Source organism: Seriola dumerili, unplaced genomic scaffold (assembly GCF_002260705.1).
Source record: "Seriola dumerili isolate Sdu_G_001 unplaced genomic scaffold, Sdu_1.0 BDQW01000025.1, whole genome shotgun sequence".
NCBI lineage: Eukaryota > Metazoa > Chordata > Actinopteri > Carangiformes > Carangidae > Seriola > Seriola dumerili.
The window spans coordinates 15,718,922-15,735,202 of record NW_019174280.1 but is presented as its reverse complement, the minus strand read 5'-3'; the positions used below and the strand labels follow the sequence as shown (position 1 = coordinate 15,735,202).

The 16,281-nt window shown below is 42.2% G+C and overlaps 1 protein-coding gene across 2 annotated transcripts in view; it reads right to left on the bottom strand.

Annotated features, from left to right (window-relative positions):
* The window catches only part of LOC111239446 (rho-associated protein kinase 2-like), a 30,376-nt gene continuing 14,095 nt past the window's right edge, over window positions 1–16,281 (bottom strand). The window contains exons 9-33 of one of the 2 annotated variants that reach the window (XM_022769335.1): window positions 15,534–15,693; window positions 14,082–14,178; window positions 13,875–13,954; window positions 13,190–13,238; window positions 12,957–13,092; window positions 12,607–12,698; window positions 12,164–12,410; window positions 10,945–11,051; window positions 10,633–10,792; window positions 10,045–10,205; window positions 9,405–9,589; window positions 9,100–9,169; window positions 8,787–8,890; window positions 8,100–8,286; window positions 7,454–7,547; window positions 7,040–7,134; window positions 6,582–6,770; window positions 5,712–5,880; window positions 4,622–4,689; window positions 4,415–4,503; window positions 3,510–3,588; window positions 3,093–3,360; window positions 1,701–1,980; window positions 728–831; window positions 1–238 (exon numbers count right to left, since the gene is read on the bottom strand). In XM_022769335.1, coding sequence (XP_022625056.1) covers window positions 753–831; window positions 1,701–1,980; window positions 3,093–3,360; window positions 3,510–3,588; window positions 4,415–4,503; window positions 4,622–4,689; window positions 5,712–5,880; window positions 6,582–6,770; window positions 7,040–7,134; window positions 7,454–7,547; window positions 8,100–8,286; window positions 8,787–8,890; window positions 9,100–9,169; window positions 9,405–9,589; window positions 10,045–10,205; window positions 10,633–10,792; window positions 10,945–11,051; window positions 12,164–12,410; window positions 12,607–12,698; window positions 12,957–13,092; window positions 13,190–13,238; window positions 13,875–13,954; window positions 14,082–14,178; window positions 15,534–15,693 — 3,245 coding nt within the window. In that variant the 3' untranslated portion in view covers window positions 1–238; window positions 728–752. The remainder of the gene's footprint in view (window positions 239–727; window positions 832–1,700; window positions 1,981–3,092; window positions 3,361–3,509; window positions 3,589–4,414; window positions 4,504–4,621; window positions 4,690–5,711; window positions 5,881–6,581; window positions 6,771–7,039; window positions 7,135–7,453; window positions 7,548–8,099; window positions 8,287–8,786; window positions 8,891–9,099; window positions 9,170–9,404; window positions 9,590–10,044; window positions 10,206–10,632; window positions 10,793–10,944; window positions 11,052–12,163; window positions 12,411–12,606; window positions 12,699–12,956; window positions 13,093–13,189; window positions 13,239–13,874; window positions 13,955–14,081; window positions 14,179–15,533; window positions 15,694–16,281) is intronic. The other variant, XM_022769341.1, reaches the window with a different exon arrangement.

Sequence of the window (16,281 nt, the reverse complement as noted above, 5' to 3'; positions counted from 1 at the left end):
TTTTTCTTTGGATGTCTCACTGAAAGATGAAGAGTATGCTCATTTTCCTCTTGTTAAAATGACAGTCCCAGTTCTCATGACGACAGCCAATTTCTGTGAATCGTTCTGTCCGTGATAAGAGCCTTCTTTTTTTTTCAGTCTAGTTCCTTGAACAAATGACACATGCAGGCACTTCGTCCAGGCTGCGGTTATTAATCCACAAAGATGAAAATACTCATCTTTTATCGGCCAGGGTTAACTGTGAAAAGAAAGCGAGAAACAGAAAATTATATTAAAATCTGGGATGGTATCAGGTACAGAATGACAGGAGTTCAAAGAGATGCTCACACAGAATCCACACATATTAAACAAGGAGGCTATCCACACAATGCATTAGTAAAATATGCATAAAGAGCAGACAGATACGGGAATAATCTTGGTCTGTATGTTTGCAAGAAGTAAAATATTAAACAATTTGACTATTCCATCCAACTATTACTTTTATTTATATTACTTTGCAAACATCCACATCTTCCCAAACCTGGGCTTTTTTTTCAGTAAAAATGTGCAGGCAGCAAATTATCCAAAACATCAAACCAATCTTGTGACAACAATGACATTTAAACACTGACATCATGATTTTCACTCAGCTGTAAATCTGCAAATCACACAAAAACGTGCCTCTGGCTACATTTAGGCTTCCTACAAACTGCAACCACACACTTGACTCATGCAGAGGTCCAGTTACCCTCTGTCCCCCCACTTTCACTTCTTCAGAAGAACATATCATCATCATCATTATCGACATCATCCAACGACCAACTCCAGTCTTTCAGGCCAAACTCAAGCAATCTGAAACAGTAAGTATGGAGTTCACAGATGCGGGTCAAAAGCCTTTAATGCGTCATAATGTGTTGGGACAATACCATCCATGTTCACCAGGAGGCAGTGTAGAGCTGTGAGTAGTTCACAAGCGACTAAATGTTGCTTGTTATGATAAGAGGGGTTAATAAGCACAGCAGCGCAGCATTATGGCGGGCGGAGCAGCACACAAAGCTCTGCTACTTACAGTCTCCCAGAATGAGAGACGTTAGAAAGGTGGGGTCAGAGGTGAAGAGGTCAGGGGTCAGTGGAGGATGATACGGAGCATGGGGCCAGTGCTGGGGGATGAGAATCAGGTTAGTAACTCTCACTCTAATGGTTTGGTGCCATTTTCTACTCAATTAGGTGGCTACTGACGCTGAGTGAGGGGCCGTGTCGGAGCAGCGATGCTGCATACAGCGTTAATGCATAGGCTGTGCAAACGCATCCTGCTTAAAGCCAGATGTCCTGTGTCAGCTACAGCTTTAGGCCCATTTCAACTACATAGGACAGAGAATCATCAACAGAGACAACAAATAAGTAAGGCTTGTTATTTTGACTGTGACTGAAATTTTTTTTTTTTGGAAGATTAGCTCAGATTTTCAGCCGGATTTTTTCCACACGCTTCCACAAAAGTTGTTTCCTGCTCACTACAGTTAATAGAAAATTAGGTTGTCTTGTGATGTTGACCTCAGAAAATTCTTCCAGTAGAAGGAAAATAAGAAAATAATTAGTAGAAAACACAAATAAACTGTTCCCTGTTCAGTTCCCAATTTAAATAATCTTTTTTAAAATATCCTTTGCAAATGACATTTCTAAAATCAAATGTCCGCCTATTTAAAGATTGATAGATTCCTCACCTGGTCTTCCCTGATGACTGCTGCTGTCTGCTGGGCTGGATCTTTATGGCTCCACGGTGCGTCGACAAATGAGGCGAACCCCTGGGTGAAGGTCGCGGTGAGATTTTTGGAGAGTACCGCGGCGTTGCTTCAGGAGGGTTGTTTTGCGCCGCAGAGGGAGGACTCATTGTCAGGGGTTTCCTCGGGATGCGTTTGAGGAGGTGACTAACCCAGCGCTGCTGCTCCTCCTGAGAGCTGGTCAGCAGGAGCAAATCTTTGGCAGTGGACATGTCATAGTTCACTGTTAAAGAAAAATTGAAATAATTAGAAACAGGGAAAAAAAAAAAAAAAAAAAGGATACTTGATTTTAATTTTACAACACACAAGCCAATCTTTCATCAAATACATCACACACTGAGTGACCACAAAAACAGAGACATCTATTTGACACAGTGTAATACAATGGTCCCTTGATAAGCGTCATAATTTCTTTGTACGTGGGCTTTATTCTATGGAGCAGTTTCAGGCAGTACAATGTGGAGGTGGTGCTGCAGTCGACTGGACTGCAATACACCACAAGGTCTCTCAAATATTTTGTCTTCCAAATCTGAAGTTCAATCGAAACCTCTGACAGCAGAAAAAAACAGTTGGAAGGAAGCATTACAAAAACTATGAGGTAAATAAATAAATAAATAAATAAGTAATATAAATGGTAACTCCCACAGAGAAAGGATATAACGAAGGACCATTATTGGTCATTTATTGAATCAGTTTCAATGTACAAAGATTTTTATTTGTCTTGCTCGCTCAAGATATAAGCTAATACCTATATAATATACTGTATATTAATGAAACTATTCATTCAGTAGTTGATCAAAACAAATTGAATTGGCAACAATTTGATAAGCGACATAACTGTTTCAGTAATTTTTCAAGCAAAAATAAACATTTGCGTACACCTCCAGCTTCTAAAATGTACATTTTCAGTTTTTTTCTGTTTTCTCTCTCTTGAAAATTGTAAACATTTCGGTTTTTGACGGGTGGCAAAATGAGATATTTGAAGACGTCACCTTGGGCTCTGGAAAATTTTCATGACCATTTTTCATTATTTACTGACATCTTATAGTCTAGAGACAATCAATCATAAAACGAATTGATAGATTAATTGCTAATGAAAATAACTATTGTAGCCAGTAATATAAATCCAATATAATATGTTTTTATAGTCAGACATCCAAAACAAATGGTAGCTGCTGAAAAAAGCCCAATGGTTGTGGTGTTTCTGCCTTGTAAATTTACTACGTTTTGTATTCAGACAGCTGTGCTCAGCTCAGTGCAGTTGGGGCGTGTGCTAACTAGATATGTGCACAAATCTACAGTATGTACTCCAAACACTTGACCGAGCATACTGACCTTTGCAGGGCACAATAACTTCCTCCTTCCTGTCCAGGTGGTCTTTGTGGCACTTGGTGTGGCAGCGGCGGCACTCGAGGGCCGGCGGGGGCTTGAAGACGTGCCACAGCGGCCGAGTGCAGGCCTCACAGCTGGACGGGAAGTGATAGAGAGTGAGGATGAACTCGTGGCCCTTGTGGCTGATGTAGGAGGCGCGGTCACCGAACGGCGTGGGCTCCACTACGACCTCCTGTTCCCGCTTGCTCTCACCTTCATTGGCATAGAGGATCTGGAGGGAGAGAAAGAGAGAGCGAAGAAAGGGAATGCAACTTTATTGAGGCAGATAGGTTGAATAAGAAAAAACATATACGGACAGTCTGTGAGTAGAAAGAGGAGGGACAGAAACAGAAGGGAACAACAAGGGTCCTAGTTCATTACCTGGAATATCCTTGGAATTTCTTTGGCATCTGCACGATACACATCCGTGTGAGTGACAGGTCGGACATGAAACAGCTTACTGTAGGAGGAAGGAAGGACGTTTTAAGTCTTGAGATCACCCAGGATAATAAGTAATTATTACTCTAGGTATAGAGTGATTTCCGTTTTTGTAAATAAAGTGAATGACTTGAAATGGCACAATCATTTACATTAGTCTAAAGCAATGGTTCCAAACCTTTTCCAGTTCAAGGCCCGTAACAATATGGAAGCCAAATAATGCCTCAAAGAACTTTTTATTTTAATGATAACAATGGAACATTTTCCTTTTTTATTTGAGATCACTTCACAATTCATCATCTGTATCTTGAATCTTTTTCCTTTTAATTCTTCCTGTTGCTAACCAGCTATCCATTTTGATAGCCAACAAGAATACGATGTGGTCCAGCAGTAACAACATAAAAGTTCCAATCATTGTCTTTTCACAGTGATCGGCCTTAATAATTAAAAAATGAATGTTTTCAACATTTTTAATTTTTTAAAATATCATTTCATTTTAAAACATTTAAAGACATTATTTGTATTTTCATTTTGATCTTTTTTAATAATTACATTTATTCACTAAAATTGCAGCCTACTGTTTGGCAAAGGATTTGACGGCCCATTTGCAATACCTTTGCGGCCCAGAGGTTGGGAACCACTGGTCTAAAATATTTCTTAACTCATACTTCATCCTTATCCTATTGCTTACCCTGGTTTTAGCTCATTATACTCCCTATGTGATTAGTATGTGTCTTAAATCTCACTATTAAGTTAACTTTTCAGTGTCTATTATATAGCAAGTAGTGAATGAGCGAATGAGGGGACGGTTTGGGACACATGTTGTGAAGCACTCTGTAGCGACTCACTCAATGTCCAGCGTCATGAAAGGGTTGGCCTGCTCTCGGTCCTGCTCACTGTGATAGAACAGGATCTTTTTACTGCTCACCACGACATACTGTAAAGGGAAAGGAAAACAGGGATCAAAACGCTTAGAGGGGGAAATGACTCAAAGGCAGTGGTAACTACTAACAAAACAAATCTGTAGATATGAGAAATAATGGTGGATGCCTTACTTTTTTGTCCCAGCCAAAGCGCTTTGTGTTCTTGGTAGGAAGTGAAATCCAACCTTCCAGCCTGGCGTCTAGTTCGCAGAGAAAAAAACAGGAAGATGTGAACACAATGAGGAGAACAGCTTTTAATCATGTAAAGCACTTAAAAGAACACCCTCAACATGTTTCAGCTTTGGCAGCATCAGTCAGAGAGGAAATGATTCCCCGCTAAAGCCAAAAGACGAGACAGCAAGCCCTGCTCTTTGGCTTTAACTAACACTAACAGACTATAACAAGGACTACGAGGATTATAAGGAATCACCTTGTGAAATACGGCAGGTATGTACTTAAATAACAGTTAGTTAAAGAAAAAACTCCACATGCAAACTTCTCTCCCACATCTTTTACAGTGGAATAAATTTCAACAAAGCCGGGCTGCATCAAGCTGTGAGTGTTTTCGTGTCCAGTGAACATTAAAAAGGATTAAAGCACAGCAGAGACAGAGTCAACACAGTAGAGGGATTAGCTGCAGGCTTGAACCAGGGTTGGCGTTATTTCTTTCAAAACTGAGTGAATAAAGATGAAAAATATTTTGGACAAATGTTATGAACCATTGTTAGGTCAACTGCAGCTTTAATTTCCATCTCCACTCCAGGTTTAAACCTCCATGCAGGATCACCTGCAGGTTCGGGCTCAGGGGACTGTTCATAGGTGAGGGCCAGGGGACGGTGTCCCTGCTCCACCTGCCCGTCATATTCTGCTTCATCCTCAGAGTCAGAGTCAGAGTCAAAGAGAGGACGGGCCTGGTGAAGGTTAGGCCGGGTGTCGATGCAGACAGATTTGTGCGTGCGCTGGTAGGTGAAGGACATAGATTCTGAGGTGCGAGAGTGAGTAATGCGCACTGGGAGGAGGAGGGGGAGAAGCATAAAGAGGAGAAGGTGAAACACAATTGGCCTGGAAGACAAAGAGACTCAGTGTGAAAACAAAGGAAATGTCGAGACCTGAGGAAGAGAGGCAGAAAGAAAGACGCAGAAGTGTATCCGCTTACGGAACTGGCTTTTTGAACGTTGGCTGCCCGATCAGTGTGATGATGAGCGTGAGAGTGAATATCTACCTGGATACCCGTCAACCATGTCCAGGTCGTTGCCGCTGCTGATGCTGGTGGAGTCGAGAGAGTGAACACTGAGGGAGGTGAGCTGGCACCGAAGCTGCTCGAGGTCGCTGTCCTTGCTGTCCAACGCCATCTGAAGCTCCAAACGCACCTGGTTCTCTTCTGCTATCAGCTGAATGACAGACATGAACCACCTTTTACCTCTAGTTCAAGTTCAACTTTTCCACGTGCGCAGTTGAAATGAGCAAAAAAATTATGTGTGTTTAAACTCTTAGAACAACATTTCTACAAATCTTTCTTAAATTCTGTTACAAGAGATGGGAAGTCGTAATTGAGTGGAATCCAAATAATTTAATATTTGAATTTACAATTACTAATTTAATTTTTGGGCTATTATTTTATTAATAACAACAGGTTTTTAACTGGAAGCATGGTGCACAAAACCTATCATTTTCCTTGGCCATAATCAGGGACAGTCTTTATACTGGACATAATGTATGTTGCATGAAGGATAACTGGTGCTTATATTTTGGCCTCTGCTCAAACCAGAGGGAATTTTCCTCCTACACTTCCAGAGCAGCTTTAAATATAATATATATATAAATATAATGTCAAGTCCTGAAAAATGTGATTCATGTCTTGCTGGCTGGGACGTACCGATTAACAATTGTATTCATTCTAAGCAGATATGGTAATTTAAAGTCCATTTGTAACTGACAGCATCTCCACCTACATCTCGCTCCTTAATCAGGATTTTAATTAGGAATAAAAAAGTCAGCTTTCCTCAGTATTTCACAGAAACACAGATGTTTTTTTGTTGTTTTTCTTGGTAAAATGTATCTGTACATATTCGAGCAGTGTGGGCGTACTGACCGCTTGCATCTCAGTCAGCTCTCTCTGGTATTTGATGATTGTGCTGTTGAGCTTCTCCTTCTCCGCTCTCAGCTCCAGCTGCAGCTTCCTGTTCTCCTTCTCCTTCCTGTGCACCTCGGTGCCGGTGCTCCGGTGGCCTCCCTTCACCGTCTCCCTCCTGTTCATCACCTCTGCCAGCTTGTTGACAGCCTGAGAGTGAAACAGCACAATAAAAGCTTTACACAGATCTATGTCAATTACAGACACAGGGAAGCCTGCAGGAATATCAGCGTTGCTGCAAGACACATTTTTATACTTTTGCCCAGAGTTCAACACAAGCTTATAGCTGAAAATTATTCTTAACAACAAATGATGTGACACAACAGCCGTCTGTGAAAAAAAAAAAACATTTTTAAGGTATGAAAGTATAAGAAAATATTCCAGGCTTTCTAGACCTGTGTAGGCGCCCAGACACACACCTGAATTTTTAGTGTCCTTTCATTCTGCAGCTGCTTTTCAAAGGACACTTTGACTGAGCTCATCTGCTTCTCCTCCTCCCTGGCCCTCTGGAGTTCTGTATTAATAGCAGAGATGAATGTCAATTCAGGGCTCATATACAGTTTAACTTACCATAAGTTTTACAGAAGTAATGCATAACTTATAGCACCATTCTATAGACATTAATCTCTTCCCTGATGAAGAGATTAATGTCTACTCTTTTATGACTTTTTTTTTTTTTTTTTTTTTTTTTTTTTTTACAGCCTTCTCCCCATAAATCATCTAGATACGTAAGACAGATTTTTAACACATTTTCCTGGGATGAATAAAATGTCATTTCTGGGGAAAAAAAAAAAACGGCTCTGCGGTGCTCATTAACTAAAAATAACACTCACGTTGCTGCATGTCTTTCAGCTGGTTGTTGAGCTCCTCCTTCTCGCTGGCCAGGTTAGCGACATCCACTGTCAGAGTGCGATTGGACTCTTCCAGCTGTTAAGGTGGTGACAGGGCAGATGTGAGCCTCATTCATGCATACAACAGCAAGCGAGCAAACTTTATTTATAGAGCACATTTTAAAAAGGGCTTTACAGGAAGAAGAAAATGGAAAGAGGTTAACCGTTTTTATACTCTATTATCCAAACTACTGCGGCGTTTTGATCCAACTGGCTGAACAGGTGGATTATTATATCTGGGTTTACCAGCTAAAGACAATTAACTACTAGTTAATCAGCTAATTAAATCATCTGATCACTAGTAACACTCCCAGAACAATGTTTTTGTAAGCGGGTCCCTGTATTGTTCGTATCTTTCTTGCTGCCAGTCTGAGGCTATTCCACTGGTCAACAGTTGGTGGCAGTAACGTCCAAAGCAATGCAGCAATGTGCCAACAAAAGGCAAGGAAGAAGTCGCAAGCTAGCAAAGGCTGAAATAAACATTAATGGTTTCAAAATATTAAAAAAATAATTCAAATGTTGTATGAGGAAGGACTTTTGAAGAACCAACTAAAAAAAAAAAAAGTCTTGACCGCAGCTCTGATCTCACCGAGCTGATGGTGGCCTCCTTGTCACCGAGCTCCTGTTTGTGTCTCGCCATCATGTCTTTGATCTCCAGCTCCTTCATGATCTTCTCCTTCTCCAGGTCAGAGTACTGCTCCTCAGCGATGGAGCGAGCCAGCTGCTCAGAGTCCGCCTTGGTCAGACTGGTTTCCAGCTGGGCCGCCATCGAGTCCCTGCGGAGGGAGAGAGAGTGGGAACTGTTATTATCGTCTTATTAAGTGGACAAATCTTTGAACTATGAAATAAAATCCCTGCTGTCATTATGCCGGTCAGAAATAGACTGCCTGACATATATCAGTATTTCAATGACCCTTTTTTGTAAATGCACAATTTCAGAGCATTTTTCCAAGTGAGAGCACACTGTCTTGTTTGTGTTACTTGCTATTTATAGATTTATTTCGTTTCATTTTATATTTCTGTCTTCACATCTCCATGTCCCTTTGTTGGGTTAAAGCTCTTCTTTTTCTTTTTGTTTTCTTCGTTTCTTTCTTTCTTGCTGTCTTTCATGTCCTGTGTCTTTGTTGTCTGTGACAGAATCAGATCAAATCAAATCAGATACTTTGGTTAGCTAGTTTAACTTCCACACTATTCAGATCATTTCAGTGTGTCTTGTTTTACCGTTTTCTTGACTGGATTCAGCTGGTGGTTAGAACAAACCGAAGACCACAGTTACCTCTCCTCCTGATACTCCGCCAGTCGCTGCTGTGCCTCTTTGTACAGCTTGTTTCTCTCATCGCACTCGTCCTTCAGCTCACGGATCTGCGTCTTGTAAAGGGTCTTGGAGGAGGACAACAGACAGATTCAATCAGTTTCATATCACTATAGATACATGCCAGGAGTCAGACTGTGGAGTGAAACCAAATACTGGACGGTTATTTTTTTTTTTTTTGCTACACTGACTAAGCTATGCTGACATTTGGCTGTCACTGCTGTTTGTGCAGAAGAAAAAAAAAAAAAAATTAAAAAATGATATTGGTAAGAATTACCGTGAAATATTGCTCTGCCTCCAATTGGTCCTTCAATTCCTTCAGCTGGCTGTCAGCCTCCTGCTTCTCCCTGGATCAGCACCAAAAACCTGTCAGTCGTTGCTCTGGGCCAACTGAACACCAGAGCCAAAGCACTCTCCTCAAATCAGACATGATGAATGAGATTCTCCACAATAAATTGCCAACAATATTAAAACTGCTGCTGCTCTGTCTATGTATGTATAGCGTGTACAATGCTCATTATTTCTCCGTGTGTGTGTGTGTGTGTGTGTGTGTGTGTGTGTGTGTGTGTGTGTGTTTTTGACCTGCGCAGCTCCTGGTTGTGTTTCTCCAGGATCTGCTTCATGTCCAGCAGGTGGTTGAGCTCCTGTTTGAGCTGTTTCTCGGAGGAGCGGAGCACCGACACCTGCTGGTTCTGCATCTTCAGATCGCTCTGGCTCAGGCTCCGCTTGTGGATCTCCTGCTCCAGACGTAAATTCAGGTTCTTCACCTGCATAAACGCACGAGGGCACACACACACAAAAGCATTTTCAGTGGGGGCACTAACTTTCCAATTGGGAATTTTCATTATGGATTACTCAAATAGCAAATTCTTAGTTAATGAATAGTCTGAAAATACAGACGATTGCTCATTAGAAGTTTTATATGAGGAAATGTGTTGAAAAAATGCTGCAAATCAAAATACAGAAACAAAACCTCATGCTTGACATTTCTATTTGTTAAAAAAAATACTTAAAACAATTAAATTGAGTATTCAATTGTAAATATCTATCAATTGATTTATTATTAATCAACTTATTGTTTCAGAATCAGAAACAATAGCAGCATATGATGCACTCTGTTATAGTGAGTGATGAAGTTTCAGTCCAGATCACACGCCTGTACTGAGTGCGAGGTGCTCGCTAGAGGGAAATGACCTTCTCTTTTATAGAGAGCCAGACGCACCTCTTCACAAAGTTTCTCCTTCTGTGCCTGCACCTCATCCAGCTTGTGCCGCGCCTGCTTGTAGTCACAGTCCAGCATGGAGTGGTCCTTCTCTAGCTGCAGCAGCCTGCCCTCCACCTGCAGCTTCAAGCTGCGCTCCTCCTGCAGGGTGCACTCCACCTCTGAAACCGGAGGAAATGACCAGGAAAACCCATCAGGAGGGTAATCTACGCTGCACTCGATACCACAGTATTGACGAAACGATTGTTGCCTATCTTTGTGCCTGCTGGGGGCACCAGATAAATGGCAGAGTGCGAGAGCAGCAATCTGAGCACAATATCGGAAAGGCCAGCCTCTTATCGTTTTCTGTCAAACCAGAATTATTTTCAAATGCTGTTTGTCCGAGGTGCACCCATGAATCAGCCCTTCACCTTTTTTCCAATGGCTGTTTTTATTTCTGCTCCAACCTTTTCGACAATCTTCTTCCTTTTTAATCATCTTAATATCTGAGGTGAGGTGACTGTGAGTAAATTAACTTTAAACTCCAGACAATATGCTCTCATCTACCCTGCAGTCATATGTGACTCCTTCCTCCTCCCGCTCGCTCACCTTTAAAGGCCTCAGACTTTGCCTCCTCGATGGACTGGTAGATGTTGTTTTTATCAGCGAGCTTGGCTTTGGTGGCCTTGTGCTCGGCCTCCTCCTGCTCCAGACTCTGCTGGAGCGACTTCAGCTTGAACGTCAGGTCAATCTCTTGGTTGCTCTTTTCCTACGGAGTCACAAGTGGATATTAGATTTCCAGTGGTTAATATTTTAATGGGAATATTTAAGGAAAATGTTTTAATATGCAAAAGGGGAAATGCCAGATAGCCTTAGCTCTCAATCCACACTGGAAATCGGCAAATAGAAATGACAACCAACCTTCTCGAGGTCATTGAGCTTCTCTTGTAGCTGCTTCTTTTCCGACTGGACCTTGGAGCGAGACGACTTCAACTCTTTCACCTCGTCTTCCAGGCCAGAGATACGTCCTGGGGAACGGCGAAGACCAAAATAAGAGCACAGAAAGAAACTGTAACTTGTCTGTTATAGTGCTGAAAACCAGAATTAGAAAGTGTGTGAATGCAAACACTTCATGGAAATGCACCTGAACTCCTGAACTACTCAGCTTCAAACAGACATGATCTAAGGTGAGACATTACATAGAGCTCCTGCCTCCTCTACATAAAAAAAAACACTGCGCTTCATGTTTATTTTCCCTTCGAGTAACTCCACCCACATGGAGATTTTTTTACCATGAGGCATCACGGCAAACAGGCAGCACCGTTGTTTTGATACGACCCCTCTGACCTCAGCCACTGGCCTCTCCGCGAGGACTGAGCAACGTTTAACTTTCCAAACAGCGTCTCACAAGAGGCGCTGGCTCCGGCCCGGCTTTGGCTTTTACAGCCTCTTGCTTCACTCTCGGCCTTTTGAACAGATATTTCCACCTATGATCGGATATTTCCCAAAGTCTGGTCCAAAAAAACGATTCACATGCGGCACCATGTCCAGCCTCCAGCTCCGAGTTGTGTAATGACCCCCCCCCCCCCCCCCCCCCCCCCCCGCTACTGAGGAGATGTTCGCCGCAGTTGCTTTGAAAGATCACTGTTTAATTACCTGCAGTTATGGCAGTGAATTAACCTTCTGGACTGCTGAAGTCTAACTAACCTTATAAAATTTTCATAGAGACATTAAAGTTTGGAATGTGAAAGGCTCTTAAATAATGGTTGGCTGGTTGTTTAAAGTGGTGATTATTGCAGTAAAATTGTGTTTTTCTTCTCATTGTTCATTTCCAAACCGCAGTGTGCAGGCTGTGTGTATAAACTACATAACTTTTGCTTGTGCTAGCTTTTGTAACAGCAGTGCAGGAGTCATAAAGTCAGCAAACCAACAGTATTGTTCACGACAGGACGATGTTTCGCTAACGTACTGGTCATACCAGACCAAGTAAAGCTGTATCAGTAAGATCTCCTGCCCGTGATGAACTGAACAACAGTTTGTTTTTATCGCTTATGCATTCAACTTTTTTCATTTGTAAGATGAAGAATGAGTTATTTCTTCTCTGAAAAGTTACACAGTGTTATAGACAACCACGTCTCACCCTGTAGGTCAGTAATAGTTTCTGTCCCGAGGTTGCGGGCTCTTCCCTCCTCCTCCAGCTTGGCCTGCAGCCCCATCAGCTGCTTCTCCAGCTCCATCTTGCCGTTTTCCAGCTGGCTGCACTTTTCCTGCATCTCCCTGAGGCTGACCTCCAGGTTCTGGGCCTGCTTCTGCACCTCGCCTTGACTCTTCTTCAGTCGCGCTGCCGCCTCCTGCTCGGCCTGAAGCACGGCGTTGGCCTCCTCGAGCTGCAGATGAGAGGAAAAAGACAAGATGAGACTCTTTTTTTTTTTTTTTTTCCCTGAAAGCAAAACTGTGTCTGCGCAGCAGCAAAATGAAAGAGGGAAAAAACAGCACTCACAATTGCTTGCTTGATGGATTATTTAATAAGCATGTTTAAGTGGCAGTGAAGCATTATGAAAAGAGACAGAGCTTTTCCCTCACCTGTTTCTGCAGTTGGATGTTCTTCTCACTGGATATGTGGGAATTCTGGTTCCTCTTCCTGAGATCTTCTAGCTGGTCCCTCAGGTTGTTCACTGATGAATAAATACACACATATACGAGTTGAAGTAGTATTTGATACGACACATTCAGTGGAAGTACCATGATCCACCCAAAGAGTGGTCTCTATTTATATTAATACACAGTGAAACCCAGCTCCCAGGATGTCCTCAAGTTTCGTTAAAGTGAGACGTTTTCATACTGTATCGGATCAATTTGGCAGGAAAAATATATGAAAATGAAGACAAACTTTCAAACCTAATATTTGGGTAGGATTTCTCCCAGGTGCTTACGTTCATTCTCCAGGCTGCGCTTCCTGTCGGTCTCAAGCTCCACCTTGCGCAGGTTTTCGGCGCTCTGGTGCTGCAGCAGAGCTCGCTCCCTCTCCAGCTGCCTCAGCGACGCCTCGACTCTCTGCCTGCTGTTCATCTAATCAGAGAGGGGGATCAGAAGCAACGTAAGTGGAATGAACTCACACCTACTTCACAATATCAAGTATGGCATCCATTCTTCCATCCATGCTTACCTCCTTATCTAATTCTTTGACCAGCTTGTCTAAACGGTTGGTGGCGTTTCTGGGAGCGGGGGGAGAGAAGCACAGTTTTATCACAGATTTCTACCCACAGTTCATTGAATTAAGAGGAACTTGCCTTTTGTTCTGCTGTAATCACTAAATACATGTTTCAGTTTTTCTTTTATATTCAAATTTATAACAGAAAGTACTCGAAATTTCCAGAAAATTCACCAAGACCGTTCTTTCACTTTGCTGAAGGAACATGTTGGAAGAGATTTTCTTATATCTACCATTTTCAGAAACTCTGAAACCCTCAGCTGTGTAGGATGGGATACCACTCCCCGAAGTGGAAAACAATCATCTAATCGATGGCAAACAGCATTAAATTCCCTCCTCCGACTGAAAGAAACTGTTGATCTTCTCAGTAATGGTCTGTTTTACTTATAGTTATTAGTCCCAAAATTAATCTGGTAATGATCAATATAAGCATTACAACACTGGATATAAATTGGACAATTACGTATTCATCTCCTGACATTCTTAACCCAGAGTTTTGGTGATGAATTGCTTGACTGGGACACTTTATTGTGAAGGAAACGTCTGTACACTAAATAGTATATGAGTATTTGCATTGAAAAAGAAACAGTAACCGTGCTCAGCTCATTGTGTTTGTGTGTGTTATTTGTCCCTCTCGTACTTGCACTTGTGCTCCAGCTCATCTTTGGCCTGCATCTCATGGTCGAGCTGCTCCTCCAGCTGATGAAGCTTTTTCTGCAGCTGCTCAGACAAGGTGAGCAGAAAAGAAAAATACGATTATCTAATGCTCATCTCCATCTTTTAATTCCACTTCTTCATCTCCCCTCTTTTAACATTATATCAGGGCTGCACGCACAAAGACACCCACCTCTTTCCTACTGTCCGAGCAATACTCCTTATCCTCAGAGTTTTCCTTACAGTCCTCTATATCCTCCACAGAGCCGCTCTTGCTTCCCTTCAGCAGCCTGAGAGCGACAGAAGGACAGAGGAGAGCCATGGGTGTTTGTAACCGAGTTCACCTGAGGTGCTTTTGTCAGCCCTGACAACATCCATCTATATCCACAGCTCCAAAGATCTACAAACAAGTGATTTATTTACCCTAAACACATCCGTCAGGGGAGGAGCTGAATGTTCATCCACGTGTTAAATTTACTGCATGACTTCATGGCTACCACTTAGAAAGCAATTCATACTGAACACCCATAAGCTCATGGATGGAGAGCAAAACCTGGAAGCCTGCACTGTGGAAAAAGCAATAAGGTCTGAAGATCTCCCAGGCTTCTTCTTACATCTGGATGGATTTACCTTTAGAGAAGTCCTCCAACCCACACTGTGCGCTGCCAACTGTTCACCATGACGGTGGGCAACTATCTCTGGGAATCATTACACCACTCTGCGCCACATCGCTTCACACTGACCACAGAATCTGAAGCCATTTTACGACCACTTTCAGACCAGTTGCGGCCTTTTAGCGTTAGCCGTTCTTGCATGGCGTGCACAATTTTTTTTTTTTTTTTTTTAAATGGAGATGCACCTATACATACTGCTAAAAAATGAAAGATGGTTTGAGAAAGCTTTATTGCCAAATTTGTCATTCAAGATGAAGATGCAGTGTGCCTCAGGAAGGCTTTTTATTAGATGTCCAATATGTATTCATGTCTTAGCCAGACATTTAGGCTGTAAATACAGTACATACCTCTGGTTCCCCAGATTTATTGTCACTTACTGACTTAAAAAGCATTTTTTGACCTTGACTCTGTTTTTTGAGCTCAGCGGAAAAAAGAAAATACTCAGACACTTAATATATCAACCATCATCTTGATTAATATAAGCCTAAAAAGTAAAAGCAGCCCCGGAGGTTAAAACATAGATGAAGCACTATAAGATGATAAACACACAGGTGTTTTTTTTTCATTTATTTCTCCTCCCTATTGAAACCAGGGCTTAAAAACTAGACTTCATCGAAAGCAAGGAGGGCAGTTAAAGGGGCTGTCAGAACAAGGCAGCAGTGTGGAGCTCAAACAGGCATACAGTGTCTGACTGGTGTAAGACTGTATTAAAGGTACGGGTGTGAAGCTGTCTTTTTCTGCCTCGTGCATTTAAAGCGCAGCTCTGTCTTTAAGCCTAGAGGCCCTCGGAAAAATATCCCCAAACAGGAGCGCTGCATCTTGTTTAAATGGAAATCTACATAAAATCCTAATAACGCTAACAAAGGTACATGTAGATCTATTTAAACAAGAATATATGATCAGCAAAGCATGGATCCAGATAAAAGGAAGTAAAAAAAAACTCAAGCAAAATATCAGAATAAAACACTTACTGGTCCTCCTTGAAGTAAGTGAAGCCGACGAATGGTAGCTGGTTGCCCACAAAGGCTTTGGGAGGAGGAAAGGTCTCAGCATCTCCTTTATCAACCTCTATGTCATCAAAGTTAGTGGTGTCTATGTCACTGCTCAGCTCTGGCACAACTGGGGCCACAGCTGGAAGACAGAAACAGGGAGGGAGAGGGAGAGAGAGAGAGAGAGAAAGAGAGAGTCATGGAGTGAAAGTGGGCGAGGAGGAGGTGCAACCAGGAGGGGTTTAGAGAAATACAGTTTTACATAAAGTGTGACTATCGATTTTTCCGATTAAGACCTGATGCTAAAGGTATTTCAGTACTTCAACAACTTCTTGTTAATAGAGAATATATTTCTTCAGTAGTGTTTCTGAGGAAATACCGCTGTTTGCCAGCTTTGGCTGTGCTTGTAGTAGGAGTGATCCTTCTGCAGGTTGGCGTGAGGCTGACACCACTCCTTTTCCTGTACAGAGCTCGCTTTGTGCCCCACACACAGTGCCTTTTTAAAAATGAGGTCGAAACACGCCAGGAGAGAACGCTCCTTCTGCCTTCTTCTCACAGGAGCAGCAGGCGCACTTTAAAAGTCTGCACGACTGGCAGACAGAAATGTGTCAAAGGGCCAATCAGATAAAACCATGCCAGCCTATAAATGGCTCCTAATTAAGAAAAAAAAAAAACGGCCTGTATGGATGGATCAAACTCTCTCAGACCAGTGCAATTCTGGCTCTGAGCA